The following is a 20,779-nucleotide window of genomic DNA, read 5'->3' as shown; positions in this document are numbered from 1 at the left end:
GTACGAAATCTATAAGGAGTCGCTGTATCGGAACATATCAATGTGATGGCAGTGTATTGACTGGTATAGCGCGATATTCAAATGCAATTTACAGTTGTGTGGCAGCAGGGATTTCGATCAATAATGCCTAGTGGGCTACATTATGGCCTAAAGACGGGCCTCAAGAGTTCTTATTTTTTAGATTTGTCAATTTCAATAATTCATCATCACTGATCATATTGCACTGCACACAAAGAAACACCTCACCTCGTCTAGGCTGTTTCATCTTCTGTAGTATGAAGCCCTCTTCAAGAATCTTCCATTTCTCTATGTCTTGCGCATCCCTTGCCCAAGTGGTGCCTCTATAATGTTGTTAAGTCATCTCGCCATCTTCGTCTTTGTCTTCCTCTTCTGCGCTTTCCCGTTCTTTGGTGACAATTTCACGCTCCATGACTTTCACGTCGGATCTCGGAGCTTGTTCTTTTGTTAATCCTTTCCCTAGTTTAAGTGAACAAGGTCCTTCCAATACAGGTGAAAGCACATGAAAAGAGTGTATCGCACGAGTATAACGTGCGATGTAAATATTGCATTAGTTGAGTCACAAATGTAAAGTCTATTGTAATTTTTTCTTGCCCACATGCCCTGCCCATCTCCATTTCGTTTCATCAATCCTTTCCATAATGTCTTTGACTCCTGTTTTGCTTCTTATCTCACTCCCTCATTTCAAATTATAAGATTTGGTTTCTCTTTTGGTCAAAAACCAAAAATCAAGGGATTAAAAAGTGGTGCAGATCTGGTCTGCAATCATAACTCCATTATGCTGTGAGGACACAGTATAAGGTATATAATAGCCTATTGTGCTAACATAATTTATTATTATCATGATTATCGGATATCTCTCCGCGGGCGACAGTTGATGCTCTCTGTCGATGTCGTACTTTCATATCACCGTATAATTACACCCCGAGTTCTAGGCCTTGAATTCATGCGCGTATATTGAGGGGTGGGGTGGGGGCTTTGTTTTTGTATGAAACATAAACGATGCATGGAAGTGATTTGATTATGAATTAGTTTATTATCCCCGCTAAGCACAACCCATACCTTTTACCTAGGCTTCCCTCTCCCCCACCTATAACCTCCTCTTCCCTAAGTGCCTCTTCTCACCCCCTCGCCTCCCCTACATTCGATATATCATGCTCTTCTCCTCTTCCCTTTTCACTTCTAATGCTCTCTCTCATCTGTTTTTCTTTCTCCCTCTCCTTAACCCCCCCCCCCCACACACACACACACCCTCTTTCCCCCTCTATCTTCTAATTTTTTCCAGTTAAAATCGCCCCTTCTGTAATTTCGAATGCAAATATTTCGATGGTCTATATTTTTCACAGCTAAAATAGCCATAGCTTATTGGAATTTTTAAAGCACGTTTTTCAATGTACAGTAGACTGACATGCTCGATTTCTCTCGTCGAGAATATTGCACTGCGAAATTTAAACATTTCTTTTGTATGCTTAGATCAGGAACTTCAAAACGAACGAAGTTTTTCTTCACACCATTATATAAGAAACTGAAATGAAAACCGAACCTCCTTGATACAAATAAGAAGTTTCTAACAAAAGGTAGAAACAAAGATATCAATAATCGTGTGAGTCAAGAGGTTAGGCAGGATACTAGGAAACCACGTGACCAAAACCAAACCAAAACTTATGTCATTAAATGACAGATTGCAAATCTTGTGCAAAAAGTTACTATTTTGCCTGTTTTCTCATACGGTTGTAAATTCAATGAACAATAACTTTGCTGAAAGAGCGCTTTGAAAATTTATATGCTCTATCGACCATTTCAGGGAGCCCAGGTAACCCTCAGATTCAAAAAATGTTGCAAATAGGGTGTCAAAATCACCACCAACTTACCTACCCATTTTGATGATTTTGACACCACCACCTTAGAGCAGGCGTGGACGCGGACGCAAAACAAGAAGAAAAAGAAAAAGAAAGGAGAACATTAACAAAGAGCAGAAATTTGGAGAGGAGAGAAAAGAGAAGAGAAAAGGAAAAAAGGCGAAGAGAAACAAAAATGGCACGTAGGGCTTTATTTTGACCAATGATTGGAGTATAAGCCTAATTTATAGACAATAATAGTAATTATTTCCCTCAATATATTGAGCATGTTGAATGATTAAATAGTTTTATTAGTGTTATAAATGAAAGTGAACATAATCATGATCTTGAAATGCCGTATCAACAGAGAAAATCTATTGTCCATAATAAAAAAAATCGATACTCTTAGATATACTCGAAATCATGATTTATAAGATATTCATTTAAAACACTTTGAGCTTCATAAAGAACCATGTGTGCTAAAACTCATTATGAATGTTTCTTATTTCATATCACAATATAAATTACTTCATATGTTCATGATTCATCTGTTTTTATATATGTTTTGCTGGAATAATATAAATAACATGACTTAACGACAGATCTGTTATTTCACGTAATTTATTCTAGATCTGTTATTTGTTTTCATCATATTTTCCCGACACTGAAATTTGTATTTGTTGTATCTGCAAGATTGTTGTATTATTTTGCTTGCTAAGTGCCAAGATCTTATAAATCGTTATTGTTATAATTATAAATCGTTACGTGTTTAAATGTTATATTAACTTCTTTTGTGGTAGTGATGTTGCCTTTTGACTATGTTTGAGAGATATGTCACACAAAACCTCGAACAAATAAAGTGAAACGAAATATTGGCGTCAATATCAAAATAGATTCTTATTTCAAGAGAATAAAGTTGCCACCTGAAACTATGACAATAAATATTAAAAGTGTGTGAATTAGTAACTATACTGCGCCATAACGTATCCTTACACTTGGAAAAATAAAATCACAATTTCAAAACTGAACAATATTGGGGTAAACTCTGCACATTATGACCAATATGATGTGATCTCAAGAAGTAAAGTTACAAACAATTGAATAATCAAAGGTCCAGTTTTAAAAGTGACAAACTGGTCTATACAAGAAAAGATTCCAACAAGCGCAACAAAGAGACAACACAGTTTCTTTAATGAAGCTTGATTTAAAGCAGTTTTTATTTCTGTTTTTACTTCTCTATACTTTTCATAACTTTCATTTTGTTTGTCAGTTCTTTGGTTTCAGTTTTCTTTTGTTCGTTTTGTTTTAAATTGAAGGCACGCATAAATTAGCCATTCACCACTCTCAAACCAGATGACTAGTCCGTGGAGTTTTGAATAGGCTAGTTTGTCACTTTTAAAACTGGACATTCGTCTAATCAAATGGGTGAATTATTAGATCTTGGTATTCATACCATACCACAAAATACAGTGCAACAGAGTGCAAGTAGGCCTATACTTCATAGACATTTCCTTAAGCTGTTCAGCCTATATTGATATCTACCATACTTATTTTTATTTGACAGTATCTTACATTACTGATGACATGTTCAGTTGATATTAATTCATGATATTGGGGTATATTGATAGGCGTGTACATACACTTCCCAATTGTTCTTTCATTATTCTATATATTTATGTTCATGACATGTTGAATATCTTGATCATGTTGAAGTATATTTCTTTGTATTAGCCAACATCCAGCCATTACCCTTTTATTATCAGTATTTATTATTATCCCAGCCCACCCCTATTCCATCACATTTTGGTATAAGTGAGCTTGACTCATCTGTTCCAACTGTTTTAAATTTACTTTTGTTTCTAGATAATCCAATTCCTATTCACTTTGCATATATATATATTTTTTTTGCATTGTATATTTATTATTCGTTATGTCTTCGTCTGATTTGTCCGATTTTATGTCACATGTCAAATTCAATCCATCTACTTTTGATAGCACTTTCAACCCAAATTCATCAACATCCGATCAATCATGTAATATTGACAACACCATGCTTACTGATTGCAATTACTTCGACATTGAGCTTTTCAACTCAACTGACTTCAAAAACACTGAAATTTCTCTTTTCCACATCAATGCATTAAGCCTTAATAAACGTGCCAATGATGTACCAAACTATCTTTCAGCTATTGATCATCAGTTTGATATATACGCATTCACCGAAACATGGTTTAGGTCATCTGAGGATGCGGATCTCATCGATCTCAATGATTATTCAAACGAAAATTGCATCAGGCCAGGAGGAAGAACTGGCGGAGGGGCGTCTCTTTTCATTCATCCTAAATTCCATTATCGTATTAGACATGATTTAAAAATTGATTGCCCTGATTGTGATTCATTATTTATTGAAATTACCAACAACTCCCATAACACCATCGTTGGAGTAGTTTACAAACCTGATACAGTTGTTATGAATGACTTTATTATGCAATTAGACAATACACTGAACATCGTCACTAAAGAAAAAAAACCCTGTTACATCACTGGTGATTTCAACATTGATCTCCTAAAATATGATTCTAGGCCTGAAGTAAATACTTTTGTCCATCTTTTTTACTCGTACCAATTCATCCCATGTATAGATAGGCCTACACGTATTAAAACAAATAAAATGGAGTCACCAGTGTTTCCCTCATTGATAACATTTTCACCAATAACATATCACAAGTAACTAAGTCTGGTATTTTTGTTACCGACCTCTCTGACCACTTTCCAATATTTTCCCTCGTTAATAGGAATTCACGTCATACCACATCCAAGAAAACATCATTTAAAAAGTCACGTCAAATGAAACCAGATAACATCAGAGGTTTTAAAAGTGCTCTTGCACTTGTGGATTGGTCATTCATTACAAACAACAATGACACAGAAAGTGCTTATAATGATTTCAATAATAAATTAACCACCTTGTTTGATATTCATTGTCCAATCAAAATAACTAAATTATCTAAAGAAAAATCACCTCGGAAACCATGGATTACAAGTGGCCTAATAAAATCGATTAAAACTAAAGACAGACTCTATAAAAAATATATCTCTAAGCCCACTGTGGAGAATAAACTGAAATATAATAAATATAGAAACTACTTAAACTCACTGCTTCGTACCTCAAAGAAACTGCACATCACATCCGAAATTGAATTTCACAGTCATAACATGAAAAAATGTGGCAAACTCTAAATAAACTCTTAGGTAGGAATAAAAAAACGAAATTTCCTGATTTCTTTACTGATACCGTTAACGGTCATAAAGTCACTAATAATAAAGACATTGCATTGAAATTTAATGATTTTTTCACAAATATTGGACCATTATTGGCAGAAAAAATTCCGGAACCCGATAATAATTCCCCGTCAACCTTCAATGACTTTTCAAACAACAAAAGCCTCTTTCTTTCTCCAACATCAATTGAGGAAATTATCAAGCTCTCTTCCAAAATCAATAACACCTATAGCTCTGGTGTAGACGGAATAAGCTCCAATCTTCTAAAATCAATCATCTTCGAAATAAGTATTCCTCTCACCCACATCTTCAATTCATCTTTATCATCCGGTATTGTACCCTCAAAACTAAAAATTGCTTAAGTCACACCCATTTTTAAAGCAGACGATTGTCACAATTTCTCTAATTATAGGCCTATATCAATTCTACCATCAATATCAAAACTTCTTGAAAAAGTTATTTATAATCGTATTTTAAATTTTATTTCACTTCATGATATTCTAAGTCTTCATCAGTTTGGTTTCCGGCCACAAAGATCCACATGGCCATTAATGAGCTTTATTGCAAAATTGCAGAAAACCTTGATAAAAGGCATCATGTTGCAGGCATTTTTCTTGACCTCAGTAAGGCATTCGATACCTTAAACCACAACATCCTCTTGAACAAACTCGATCATTATGGTATCAGAGGTCTGGCCAATACATGGATTCGAAATTATCTCAGTGATAGGAAACAATGTGTGGTATTTAATGAAGCAGTTTCTCCTCTCACGAATATCACCTGCGGAGTTCCACAGGGGTCAATTATTGGTCCCCTCCTCTTCTTATTATATATTAATGACCTTCCCCTGTGTTCCAAAATCCCACATTTTATCCTTTTCGCAGATGGTACCAACATACTTTTTTCGCATGAAGATCACCATCACCTCGAATCAATCATTAATGCTGAGCTTATTTTAATATCAAATTGGTTTAAATTAAATAAACTTTCACTAAACATTAAAAAACTAATTATATGCTTTTTAAAAATAAATACAATAATAAATCTGAAATAAATATAAAGGTACTAATAGATAATGCAGAATTAAATCTAGTTCATACTACCAAATTTCTAGGCCTACTTATTGATGATAACCTCAGCTGGAAATCACACACTACACACATCACTAAAATTGTGTCAAAATATAATGGTATTATACGTAAAGTCCGCCCTTTTCTACCGGAGGCCTCTTTGCAAACCTTGTATAATACACTTGTGCTTCCCTATTTAACTTACTGTGCAATTGTCTGGGCAGATAAAAACAACGCCAATCTGGATTCTCTTTTTCTCCTACAAAAACGAGTTGTTAGGACGTGCACAAATTCTTTGTGGCTCGCCCACACTGACCCACTTTTCCACCAATTAAATGCCCTTAAGATCCATGACATATTCAAATTTCAAACAGCATTTTTTATGCATAAATTTCATTACCAAATGACCTCTACGACAACTTCTTTACTACTAATGACGACATCCATACACACGATACCAGACATTCTAAAGACTTTCACATCCAATTATTTAATACGGTTTTGCTAGCAACACCATCAAAACACATGGTGCTCTCCTCTGGAATGATCTTGACCAATCCCTTAAACTCACCCCGTCTCCTACAGTATTTAAAAAAACATTCAAACAAAACCTCATCAATGGATATTTACATGATGATGTTTAAAGTGCTTTTCTCCTGCATGATGGATTTACATGCGCTGCTTTAGTTCGCATTTTATGCTTCATTGATTTTTCGGACTTTATGTTGTCTGTCTATGGCATTCATAGAATTTGTAATCTTTGTAGTCGCAAAACTACATCTAGCCATTTGGTGGTAAATTCGAGCGTTTTAGCGTACCAAAACACACACGTCATTAGGGGTTGCAGGGTAAGCCACAATATCACGTTAATGTTAATAATTATTCGCTAGTCAAACAAATTAGTCTAGTCTATACTACGCCTGTTACTTCCACTTTCATAAGCATGCTTTTCTTCCATATTGCAATTATAGTTGAATTTTAATTGAATACGTCCTTCATGTATAAAGTAAGGCTTCTATATGCGCTTTTTCGCCTGCAAACCCAGCAAACACAAAACGTTCTCGACATCATTCGCAAAAGGTTATAAAATGTTGTCAGAAAACGTTTAAATGTCGTGTTATATCAAGGGTATATTGAGGGTATAAAACGTTTTCATAACATTGAAAAACATTTTTTTATAATCTACTGCCCAGCAAACACAAAATGTTTTACAGAAAACGTTTAAATGTCGGGTTATATAAAGGGTATAAAAACGTTTTAATAACATTCCAAAAACATTTTTGAAAACCTGATACAAAACATTGTAAACAGAATGTTATTTTTGGGTTGAAATGTTTGCCCAAAATATTTGCAATAACGTTTTAAATACGTTTTTATGACCTTTATATAATCCGACATTTAAATGTTATTAAAACGTTTTGAAGAAAACATTTTAAGAACATTTCTGTGTTTGCTGGGGGCAAATATTTTAACATAATGTTATTTAAGTGTTGACAAAATATTTGGTAAAAAATGTTTGCAAAAATAGTTTACAATAACATTTTTGAAAACATTTTAGAAATATTGTTGTAGTGTGTTTTCATACAAAACGTTTTGAAACGTTTTCATGACCTTTATATAACCCGACATTTTAATGTTATTAAAACGTTTTTACCTAAAGCCAAAATATAACTTATTTAAAACGTTTTAAAAACGTTTTTGTGTTTGCTGGGAAGGCGGCAAGATTTTGTATGCACTAGATATTGTTTTTAGCTGATGTAGTGGGGGAAGGGTTTTTTTCAAAGACTTCCTAATGGTGCGTCCCTAAATTTTTAAGTAAAATGTTACGTATTTCTTCACGTATACTTCTTTGGTAAAAATTTCAACTTGCTCCGATTTTGAAAGAAATGGTGGCAAGTATTAATGTTACAATAAAGATTTAATAGAATTTTGCTGATCGCCTCAATGCTTTTAATTGTACAAACTGAATGTACCACTTTTCCCAATCACTATGCATCCGGGCAAAGATCTTCAACTGAGATATTGATTGGTGCGTGAATTAATGTAAATGCCGTAAACATTTAAAACTGAAATAGACCATTTAGGTGATTTCCAGAAGGCTTTGCGAATTTAACCCAGAATATGTCATCCTCAATGCGCACATCGTTACTGCGCAGGTTCAAAGTGCGCAGTAATGATGTGCGCACCGACGAAAACGTACTTTGCAAAGGATTCTGGGAATTACTACAAATATTTCTAGAACATCCGTTGATAATGTTTGTATACATAAATATTGTTGTGATGTCCTTGGGATAACGTATAACGTTAAACTGAAAATGGTTTGACATTGGAGAAATAATATATTTTGTGGTGTTTAAAGGTATTCAACCGTGTTTGAATGGATAGTAAAACCACGTACATAGTTGGATTGACGTCTTTGTTAAAAGGAAATGGCTTTGAGAAAAATGCAGAAGCATGTGCGAATGACGTTTTTGAATGTTAAAAGGTCTGCGGTGTTTGATTGCATCAAAATACTTCTCGAAATACAATACAGGGTGGGTGTATCAAAATAACGTAAACAGGTTAAAAATGCCACTAGATTGAAAAGTATGAGTTGATAGCTGCATCAGCATCTTGTCCTCCCACAACTGTAAAATCACTGGTGACCATTAATAATTAACTCGGTGGCTATTTTGTGAGCCGAGTAAAAATACAGTCGCCCGAATTCAATTAAAATAAAAAAGTAACATGATACCACGTTTTTAACCATTTTTTACAGTAATTTACAGTGTTAGTCTTTCTTATGGTCAATCACGCTGTTGTCAAATAATGCTGCAAGGCGTTCTGAAAATTATTGCAAAGAAAGTGGTCAAACATGTAATGTTCATTGACTTTGCGCAACTTCCATTCTACTCGGCTACAACTGACGTCTTCAACGGATGTTTTTGCTCTGAAGATTTGTTTGTTGAGGCACTTCCGATGACGTCACAGGTGTAGATGGCAATAAATCTTCAGAGCAATAACATTTTATTTCAAAACCTACTGCTTGGTCAAAAATTGTGCGTGAATAGGCGTGAATTGCGTCATCTGTTGACATGAAAAAAAAAAACGTTTTTAACTTTCGCTCGATATGAAAATTTTTCTGGTTGGATGAAGGAAACTATCGGGGTTTTGACAAAACCAATCACAGATGCCGTATTTTCCATTAGTCACCAGCTAGAAGCTCTCGCAGCCCTTCTGATGCTATGCACTAAACTGTGTAGTGTAAACACAGATTGGGTAGAGACAATGCATTGCTAGACTCACTATGGTTGGACAAAATTGTACTCAGTTGTATCGAGGTGGAAACTGTGCATGCAAACCTTTCGATATGTTTCAGTAATTTTGTTTCGGTTTTCGTTTATTCCTCTTGTTTTAGATTTAAATAAAACAAAGCGCGCATAAATCCATTTATCCAAATATGGTTTAGTTTTTACAAAAATGTGCAAGTGTTTGGATACTTTTTTGGCGAAGTATTATCACAAGTGTAATTTTCCATTGTAATTTCGTTCCTCAAAAGATGCTATAATACCGGCCCAAATTTTTTTCTCTTTTGTTGCAGGCGTGTGATAGAAATGTCCCCATTTTTTTTAAATATGCTTATTTGTAGCTTGCATTAGTATGCAAAATTTGAAAATGGTAGAATTTTGATACAAATATTGTGGAATTAAGCGTTCTCGCTAATTTACAAAAAGATTAAATACAAGTACACAATGAAATTAGTCTTAAACTAAACTCGAGTTGCAAACTTTGCAAAATCTTTCTTCTCGAGGTACACCTTACCTACTCAACCATGTATGCTTTCATAAAGTCTCATTTGTTTAATGTTTTGCTTTGTATTTTCATTTGTTGTTTATAAAAAAAAAACACTTTAGTAATTATACTTCATCGGTTTGTAATTCTCTTGAAGTTAACAACACAATGAACAAAGATTTGATACACACCCCTTTTTCCTTCAATGTATAGTAAATGTATCAGTGGTTGTCAATACAAAAATTGAAATATTATGAATGTCACCTTGTACACATCTGCTTAAAACAACTTTACCGTTCATTTTCAGGTCCATGTGTTGCCGGTGTTGTTGGCTCAAAAATGCCGCGATATTGCTTGTTTGGAGATACGGTCAATACAGCTTCGCGAATGGAATCTACTGGACTTCGTATGTATACTATCTCTAAATCGATAACAAACAAAGAAACAAAAAAATCTGAAACATTTATTTATTTCTTATTTACATAACTGGCTAAAATACATCAAAATACACATACAAAACATGACATAGAATAAAAATTATAAAAGATGTCCCGGTAGGCTAGCCAGGAGGAGCCAGGAGCGCGAACACTATCACCCAGGGTGTGTTTACCCAGGGTAAATCAAAGCATTAATATTGGACATTTATAATAAATAACACAATATACATTACACATATTTCTTTTACAATATCATAAAATGTAGGAGTCCGGCTCCAGCTGTTTAAGGTGGCGTTTGATTGGCCACATATTTTCATGCAAAATAAACTGATCCCTGGTAGTGCTAAAATTGACACTAATGGTATTTTTAAAACATTAGTTAAACTAAGATCGGTCGGTGGGCACGTTGGCGCAGCGGTACGGGATCTGCCTTGTAATCGGGGGTTTGCGAGTTCGAGCCCCAGCGGTGCCATCGTGTTGTGCTCTTGGGCAAGGCGCTTAACCTTACTTGCCTCTCTCTACCCATGGATGAAATAGGGAGCTGTTATGGTATAAGCATGCCTTGGGCATTGTATGGAAGCTGACATATTCTAACGACAGCGGAATAAAATTCACACATGTGAAAGGCGCTGTATAAATACCAACATTTAAAAAAAAAATATTTATCGGTTCAGTTCAGTAACTATTTCGCTCCTATACGTTGTTGATTCTATATTATCTCTGATAGCCAGGCGCTAGTATCTTTAAGCCGAAGTTTACTACGAAGGCATTAATGGATGAAGTTTGTACTGATTGATATTTCAATTTTTAAATGGTGGCTCTAGTTTATCACAGATAACGTTAATCAGCAAACTCAGTTTCCAATATACCACTGAATGCACAAAATAATACTTTAATCCTAGAACTTCGCTACTCCTAATCGAAAAGTTAATCGTACATTCATTCGTTGTGCTCCTTTTAGTGATATATATTTTTCCCCAGCACCTTACCAGGGTAGGAACAGCCATAAAACTTGACCATGGGAGTGATGAGGCCCATCATATGTCTCTATAGTAAAATCCTTGGTTTTCATTTACCTCTTGTAAAATAATTCCAAGAGATTTATAATACTTTTTACTAGGTAAAATAGTCATTCCTTTTATGTTTCCATATTTCCATATAATTCTATTGTTCAGCATTTTAAATACGTGGTATCTTTTCCCTGCGTAATCCTTTCCTCATTTCTTTTCGTAGCTGGAAAGATACACATTAGTCCTGAGTGTAAAGAAGCTCTTGACAAAGTTGGGAATTTCATCTGCGAGCCACGAGGAAACGTTGAAGTAAAGGTAAGTGACAATAAAATACAGTCGTTTGTACGCAGCTTTGTTAGTGCTTCTTGCAGTGGCATGCATGACTCCTGTGTCGCTTCCCAGTAATGCTGTTCTCATGTCATGCCGCTTTGCCGCTCAACTACGTGTCTTGGCAAAGTCGCACCAGAAACGCAAGCGGTGACAAAGCAGCGTCTTGCCGATAAATCGACCACCCTGTAACATTTGCCCAAAGCGGCAAATCACAAGAGCAAGGCGTTGAGTCAACTCGGGAGTGGTGTGCCACCCGTGTCGTATCATGGCATTGCACACTTTTTTCTTGTTTTTGGCCGATGAGACCAAAGTAGGCAACATTGTTTCAGATAGAAACTGCTGCCGCTGGGCAGCGTACCGCTGGCATTAATCAGCATAAAATGGCAATACTATGAAACCAGCATGTGAATTCAACCCAACAGCGATTTGCCGCTTTAGGCCAAGCTGTGAAAGCGGCGCGGTGGTGTGATCAATATCCCAGCAAACACAAAACGTTTTCGACATCATTCGCAAAAGGTTAGTATCCCAGGCAAAAATTTAGGCATGAGTCATGCCCATGAACATTCCAAGATCTTGCCATGAACATGCCAAGAACATGCCCTATTTTCGCTAGCAACGGGCATGAATTTTCATGAATTTGGGAAAATTTGGTGGGTTGTTCATGCTCACCCATGAATATTCATGCCCTTGCATGCTTTTTTTTTTTTGTCATGCGTGTAGTCAGAGCCTTGACATGTTCAGGGCATGTTCATGGGTAACTCGTGGGCATGAATCGCGGTCAATGTCAAATTCTCTCTACTTTCATGCCCATAAATGCCTTATTCATGGGTAACTCATGGCATGAATCATGGTCAATGTCAAATTTTCTCTACTTCCATGCCCATTATTTTTTATTCAAGGGCGTCAATTACAATTTTAATGGGTTCAAATTTAACGACCCATGAATCCTTGATAGAGGATTTTCATGCCATATACAAAACAAAAGAATCAGAATGTCTTGCCATGTTCATGGCATGAACATGCCATGTTCATGGCATGATTTGCATAGCAACCAGTAGCGAATTTTGGGAATACCCATGAATTATTTTTGCCTGGGATAAAACGTTGTCATAACCTTCAGAAACATTTTCTGATAATCTACTGCTCAGCAAACAAAAATGTTTTACAGAAAACGTTTAAATGTTGGGTTATATAAAGGGTATCCAAACGTTTTAATAACATTCCAAAAACATTCTAAACAGAATGTTATTTTGGGGTTGAAAAAATATAAATGTTTGCCAAAAATATTTTCAATAACGTTTTAAAAACGTTTCCATGACCTTTATATAACCCGACATTTAAATGTTATTAAAAGGTTTTGAAAAAAAAAACATTTTAAGAACATTTCTGTGTTTGCTGTTTTCAAATATTTTAAAATAATGTTATTTAAGTATTGACACAATATTTGGCAAACATTTTTGCAAAAATAGTTTACAATAACATTTTTTGAAAACATTTAAAAATATTGTTGTAGTGTGTTTTCATACAAAACGTTTTAACACGTTAACATGACCTTTATATAACCCGACATTTTAATGTTATGAAAACGTTTTTACCTAAAATATAACTTATTTAAAACGGTTTTAAAACGTTTTTGTGATTGCTGGGATATCGGCTTGTTGCTAGCAACCGCTGGCGGTGCTGGCCTGATTGCCAATCATATCAATTTGTAAGCGCTCTTTAACAAAGTCATAGTTCATTGAATTTACGTATGACAAAACAGGCGAAAATAGTAACTGTTCGCACAAGATTTGCAATTCAAAGAGAATTGGTCATTGCTCATTCTAGTGATGCTAGTTTATGGACAATATAAGTGTGCCTTTTCATTTAAGGGGGTATAATACCCTGATTTTCATCATTCCCCGTCTTCTTTTTTGTTGCAAATTTATGAAGTACATAAATGTTCATCACCTCATGTCCTGAACTTATAAAATATATATCTATACATAAAAAGTGCTTTTAAACCATTTTTAGTAAATTATTTTAGCCTCATATATCTTTGTTTGTTTACTGTATCCCAGTAACTCAGATACAGTGTGTATCATAACAAACCATAATTTATTCTATTCAACATGTTCAAGTAGAGTATATGAATAGAATACATTAAATCCTTTGTTATACTATCTATAGAAATGTACTCAGTGATGCATGCTATATAACACTGAATAAATTAAATAAGCTCTTCCACATGTGGATGCATAGCCAATTTAATACTACACCATGTATGTATCTTCAATAATGTGTTGTTAGGAAAAGAGATTTAGAATGCTATATGTCATCATAGGTCAGGTTATATAGGGTAGGTAAAAAAAGTGCAATAGAGAAAAGAATCCATTTTTATTTAAGAACCTATTTGAACCTTTAAAACAGTTTATAAATGATATATCCATTAGTGACCTTTCATGAAAAAATCAAGGAATTAGCATTTACCGTTTTGTTTTGATGACCCATTATAGTGATACCCAATTTTAATGTTTGTCCAAGAAAGGTCTAAAATTTGAATGTCAGCCCACTCTGTGTAAGGTAGATTTGGAACAACTGCTATTTTCTTAACCTCATTGGCATTGAAATAAAATGGAGCACCCAAATTGTTATTGTCCTTGGTCTTCTTTAAGGAAAAGAAACATTATTTGTTGTTATTTTCATTTTACCTTTACTTTAAAGATGTTTATTCTCTATCAAAAACATACACATTTGTAGGCGGATTTTTTCAAATGTCGAAATGAAATGCGCGCAAATTGAAGTGGAGTGAAATATAAAACATGCAGTAGTTGGACATATTCGTATTTAAAAAAAAAACTGTTCGAGTCGAGTGAGGTATGAAGGACTTGAACAGAAAAAGGAAATTGAAATAACGCAAAAATCAACCTTATTAAGGTAAAGTCATCAGTTTCAGAACTGGTGCATTTATCGAGCATAGTGTGCTATAGTTCAAAATACATGGCACCTCGTGGACAAATAATGAAATTGGGTTTCGTAGCAAAAGGACTCATAAAAATTAAACGGTAGATGGCTATTGAGTGTGGCATTTATAAAACGTTCAGCTCTAGCAGCAAGCAGCTTCTTGCCGATAAATCGACCACCCTGTAACATTTGCCAAAAGCGGCCAATCAAAAGAACAAGGAGTTGAGTACAAGTGTCGTATCATGGCAGTGCACACTTTTTTTCTTGTTTTTGGCCAATGAGAACAGTAGGCAACATTTTCTTTCAGATAGAAACTGCTGCCGCTGGGCAGCGTACCGCTGGCATCAATCAGCAAAAAATGGCAAGACTATTAAACCAGCATGTGGATTCAACCCAACATCGATTTGCCGCTTTAGGCAAAGCTGTGAAAGCGGCGCGGTGGTGTGATCAATATATCGGCTTGTTGCTGGCAACCGCTGGCGGTGCTGGCCTGATTGCCAACCATATCAATTTATAACATACATATTTAAAAATGTAACACTATTGGGAATAGCTGCTCCAAACTCCGAGAAGTTAAGCTTTCAAATTGGGCAAAGTTCTTTTTGGACCACCCTGTATAGCATCAAAGAAAGGTATCTCAGACTCATATTGGCTGAAAATTAAACAACGCTCAATTTCTACGTTTTACGGGGACTATTTACGGGTTGCACTTTTTGATCGCGGAATCATACGGTGGTGTGCCCCCATTGCAATGTCACAAATTAATCATTTTTAATGATAACATTATTACAATGAATAATTAAAATAATTTTACAGATTACAGTCCCACTGTGCCAAACTGTCCCATAATATATTTTGATTTACCTGTCATAATTGTTTTAGTAATATTATTATGTGGTTCATTTTTCAACGTTTATGACGTACATACATTTTTGACTTGTTGATGTTACACTCACGAGTCATGCAGCTTTGCTTTCATGCCGACATATAAGTGCTTTTATGAAGTATCCAAGCAAACATGAAGTTCATAAAGGCCTGTAAGTACGTCACTTAAGGTTAGCAAGTATTTGAAACTGTTGGTAGTACGCAGCATCTTGTGAATGGTAGTAAGCTTTAGCAAAAACTGCATTGATCATAGAACAGCGAGCGTGTAGAAGCATTCAAATATCACAGCTATACTTTTGTAGGTCCTGTGGTTCTTGTAAAACGTACATAACTCATTAACAACAATAAATCAACCAGGTTTTCAAAGAATATGTATTGTATATAGAATGAACTTCTGCAAAACAAGTGGTTTTTTTTTTCAGATAATGAAAATCGAATTTTTGGCTGCTTCAATCAACAATACATCGTGTACCCTTAAGCATAGTCCTCGTCAAGCGATATTTATGTTAGGATTTTGATGTTATTGCGACTTACTTTTAAAATTACCCACTTTCAAAGAAAGGCATGAAAGAAAAGTGTTAACATATGCTGAGACCTAACAAGATTTTTTTTTATTCAAAATATTGAGTGAAAGTTTTCCTATATTTCTATTGAAATTGGTAGGTTTTTCTCAACATTTAAAAAATAATCTGCAACATGATGCAGTCATGTCTACAGTAGAATTCACCACGACCTTTGCAGGACTTAAACCCCATGAGCAACGAGCTGGTATTATAGTTTCAGTTGGGTGAACGATTATAAAGCAAACGAAAGGTAACAATACTGTGTGGGCTTTTGTTTACGAAATGAGACAATAGTCTGCTTATTGTTAACCAGCATTCTTGAAAATGAGAAGCATAATGGGTGCAGACTTAACACGGTTTGGAAATAATTTCTTCATATTTTTGGTGTTATCTGTCGTTTACATATCCTTCCTAAAACACAAAAGTGCGAATATTTCCAAACACCTAAATTAGCTAAAAATTTAGGACATGTTAAAAATATATATTTTCTACAATTTCAGAGAATACTTTTAATATTGGCCGGTTATTTTTCACACAGTGACGTTAACTAGGCAATGTCCTATTACCTATAACATACACTAAAACACCAAAGTGCGAAAATTCCAAATACCTAAATTAGCTAAAAATTTAGGACATGTTACAAAACTATATTTTCTAGAATTTCAGAGAATACTTTAAATATTGGCCGGTTATTTTTCACACAGTGACGTTAACTACCTAATTTGTAGCGGTCACGCGTCAATGGTGAAGGCACTGTGTATTGTGCATAGGAAAACGGACAGTAACTGCAGTATGAGAAGTTTGGTACCTTTATTTTGGAAAGTCCAATTATATGGATTTTTAGGCATGGTGATTTTAAATAGAGATGGGACGAAGCTTATATTAAATTAATTATACCACACACCAAAAACATCTGTTAACTTAAGTTTATAAATGCCGCAGGCAGTGTTTGTTATTGGCTTATTTATTCTTAGTGTATTAACTCAGTGATCCTGGTTTTGGATTTTGGTTAACGGCAAAGTTTCCCAAACTCAAGTGTTTTGTTTTCTATTTTCCATATCTAAAATATCGGCTTATTACCGGCGTCCGTACTGATGGACCCAAATTAAAAGGCCATTAGTAGATATGAGAACATAATAGCTTTGCATGCGAAGTCTTTGTTGAGTAAAGTTTAGCGGGTAAAGCCATGGTAAAGATATGTAACCGTAAGTTACTTAATATTAAATTTATATCTGGTTTTTCAAAAAATGTTCCCCAATAGCAAAAGAAAGCAGTCGGCTAGAATTGGCATGGTCGTCCAACAGTCATCACATGACCAATGAGCTGTATAAATCAGGTCATATTAATTGTCTTTGATGGACCGTTCAAGGTTGTTACTCTTCAAACGTATGCATTATGTAATGCATTTCCCATACATAGAGTACTATCATGTCATGTCCATCATTATGTTGCTGTCTAGACCATGAAGATTGAGATTGAACAAGTCGTATAACGTCAAATATTAAGGCAGATTATTTCAGTAGTTGGTTGGTATTTTTTTATTTATTATATAGGGTGTATCATAATAAAGTAAACAGTTGAAAAATGCCACTATACTAGAAATTTCAATTGAATGAACACAGCTTTCAACAGCTGTATGATGCAATCCAACCACAATCGTATATCTTGTATTTTAAACTAGAACGCGAACACACGACCTTGGATACATTAATTAAAATACTAACCAATTACGAGTGAACTGGCATTGTTGGTTCCGTTCCGTGTTACACAGGTAGAGTCGCACACGCTGGCGTAGATCCCCGGCGTAGATCGCGCAGTATACGCGAAAAGTCGACATGCTATGTCATGCTGTGTTCATTCAATTGCAATTTATACTGTAGATTAAAAAGCATGAGGTTTTGATCAAAATGGTATTGTTGGTAGCTGAATCAACATCTTGTCCTCTCCAACTGTAAAATCACTGGCGTATGACCATTAATAGGGGATCAGTGGCTAATGTGTAAAAATGCAGTTGTGCTAAGTCAATTAAAATAACATGAAAATGTTTCACCACCTTCTTTACAGTAATAATGACAGAACGCCTTGCAGAATTATTTGACAATCGTGTGAAGCTTTGAAGCACCAAGTGGAATGGCCCCAAAGATCTCTTTATCTTACACCTCTGGATTTTTTCTTTTGAGGATATCTGACCTTATGTTTGTACAAGTCCTCCTGCAGACCTTGATGAACTCCAGAGACACAGTTGACATTCTCAGGCAGGACAGACCTCTCATAAGACATGGTGTGAATGCCATGTTGAGGAGAGCTGAAATATGCATACAGAAGAATGGTGGCCATAGCCGGGTGGTCATGTGGAAGACAAAGACTGTCAATTACTGTAAAGAATCTGGTCAAACATGTGATTCTTATGTTGGTTTAAGATTATAATTGACTTTGCGCAACTGCATTTTTACTCGGCTCACGATAATAGCCACCGAGTCCTGCTAGGATCGAAAGCTCAGGGCATTTTTTGAAATTTCATTTTATATCCATGTATGTTTTTCAGCGAATGTTCGTTGTTATGATAACAATCGTTAATCCTTTGGTGTTTTTAAGGATTGAAAAAAAAAGGAAAGAAAAAATAGAAATTAACCAAAACCAATGTACATCCCATTACACATTACAATTAATAGAATCTGGAAAGTAATTATTGACAAACACAATAAACAAAGAGAGAACCCAATATTAATTTTTGTGGGATCTGTGTAATTGTCTCTACACAGACGCCCTCAACTTTTCTCGAAATTATTGTAATGCCCTACACGGTGTTCTAAAATATAGGAAAGATTAATTACGATAAAATTTATGTTGTACAATAAACCAGATCTCCGGTTTCATTCACCGTGTTCACCGATCGAGTGATGGCTGACACGTAACGTACATGTGTATCATTGAATCATTGACGTATAAACTGTGTCTTATTCTTCTTATTTATACGTCCCTGCTGCGTGAAACTCAACAACGATCGGCGCGGCGAGCTTATACACGCATTGACGATAATTATATGCGCTGGAATGATTTTTTTTGTTGGCTCGAAATTAAAAGATTGACCTATTTGGCGATGTTACCTATGTACCGATACATCCTAGACCTAGATGGTGCAAACTATTCTTGAAAGTATTGTAATATTTGATTTATTATTGCACTTTAATAAACTGGAAAAATACGCTCAATAGACTGATAGAGCTTGATAACAGTTAGTTCCGTTTCAGTTTCAGGCTAAATAAATACCGTCCTAATGACCACTTACTTCTCGTCGTATAAATATTGTTAAAGATGTAGTGCATGCAATTATACCAATAACGATCATTAACTTTTATTTTCAATGTTAAATACACTGGCCCTAAGGAATGTTATTACACTAAACTAATTAAACTGAAACTTTTCCCAATAGTACATGTATGATAACATATCATGAGTCGATATTTGTTATGAACACAGCAGAGTGTCGAATACGCAAAATTGATATTTTGAGTAAAAGGCGTTTGAAAATCTTGGTACCATTCCATTAATGGTCCGTCTAAAACATTCGTGAACACTCATTTGAAATGTATATTATCCCTGGAACTACGAGAGGGTGAACAGAAAAATGCACACGTTTACGTCCAAACGACCTAAGCTAATCGTAGATACATCCGTTGTCCGCTCATTTTTACAATTTACACACTGGCATCTTATCCGGGGGTAGGACCTGTCATCAAAGATGGCCATAGAGGGGGGTTGGTGAGGACGCAATGATCATCATTTGCTCTTGTGAAATAGTTATTTCCTTTTCGGAAAATTCGGTGAAAATCGCATTTTGTACAATTTTTAGCTCAAAATCAATTTTGCCTATACTTTTGTACATATAACCAGAATTTCCGAAATTTGCATGGGCGCCCTCACATTATGACATCATAGCGATTATGATAGCGATAACAGTTAAGTATACGATTCGTCTCTTTGTCCAAATCAAAATATCAATATCTACGTTGGGGAGTAAAATTTACCATTAATTTTGGTGGAAATAAAAGATCGCCTGAAACATAATCATTAGCATACAATACCTCAATTTGCTCAGAATTGTCGATTCGTGACTCTGCCGAATTCATAACGATGTTAAAATAATGCTTGAAAGTGAAACACCACAAATTAAGCAGTAATTCCTAATTTACTAATCATGATCATTTTGTTCAATTTATTTTGCAGGGAAAAGGTGACATTTCAACCTATTGGTTAACCGGGCGCAAGGACCACGATCGACGACTGGACACTGCAACTATGAGATGTATCAGCCCTGTGATAGCTAGTGTACTAGACCCGTCTGTTGTGATGTCTATAACCGCACCTGATATTAGATCAGCGTAGGTGTCTCAACAAGAATATCCTCTCATCCGTTTGGAAACTCGCATCAGTTGTCTAGAGAGGGGTAGGACTGCTGTAGGCTTACCCCTCTCTAGACAGCAGTCATTGGGTTGCGATCATGGCGGCACGCTAATGATATGGATGTAAGATACAATTTTATTGGGAAATTTTATTGGCAATCACTGACTGGAGAACGTGCAATGATGGAAGAGGTTGGCGCAATTGAAGAACGCAAAAACAGAAATACTT

General features: G+C 35.3%; 1 protein-coding gene across 1 annotated transcript in view; it reads left to right on the top strand.

Moving 5' to 3' along the window:
- The window catches only part of LOC140156459 (uncharacterized), a 36,493-nt gene extending 15,924 nt beyond the window's left edge, over positions 1 to 20,569 (top strand). Inside the window, exons 5-7 of the mRNA XM_072179405.1 lie at positions 10,287 to 10,385; positions 11,650 to 11,741; positions 20,375 to 20,569. Coding sequence (XP_072035506.1) covers positions 10,287 to 10,385; positions 11,650 to 11,741; positions 20,375 to 20,533 — 350 coding nt within the window. The 3' untranslated portion in view covers positions 20,534 to 20,569. The remainder of the gene's footprint in view (positions 1 to 10,286; positions 10,386 to 11,649; positions 11,742 to 20,374) is intronic.
- Positions 20,570 to 20,779: the final 210 nt, after the last annotated feature.

This window comes from Amphiura filiformis, chromosome 7 (genome assembly GCF_039555335.1).
Source record: "Amphiura filiformis chromosome 7, Afil_fr2py, whole genome shotgun sequence".
Taxonomy (NCBI): Eukaryota; Metazoa; Echinodermata; class Ophiuroidea; order Amphilepidida; family Amphiuridae; genus Amphiura; species Amphiura filiformis.
This window is presented reverse-complemented; position numbering and strand designations above follow the sequence as displayed.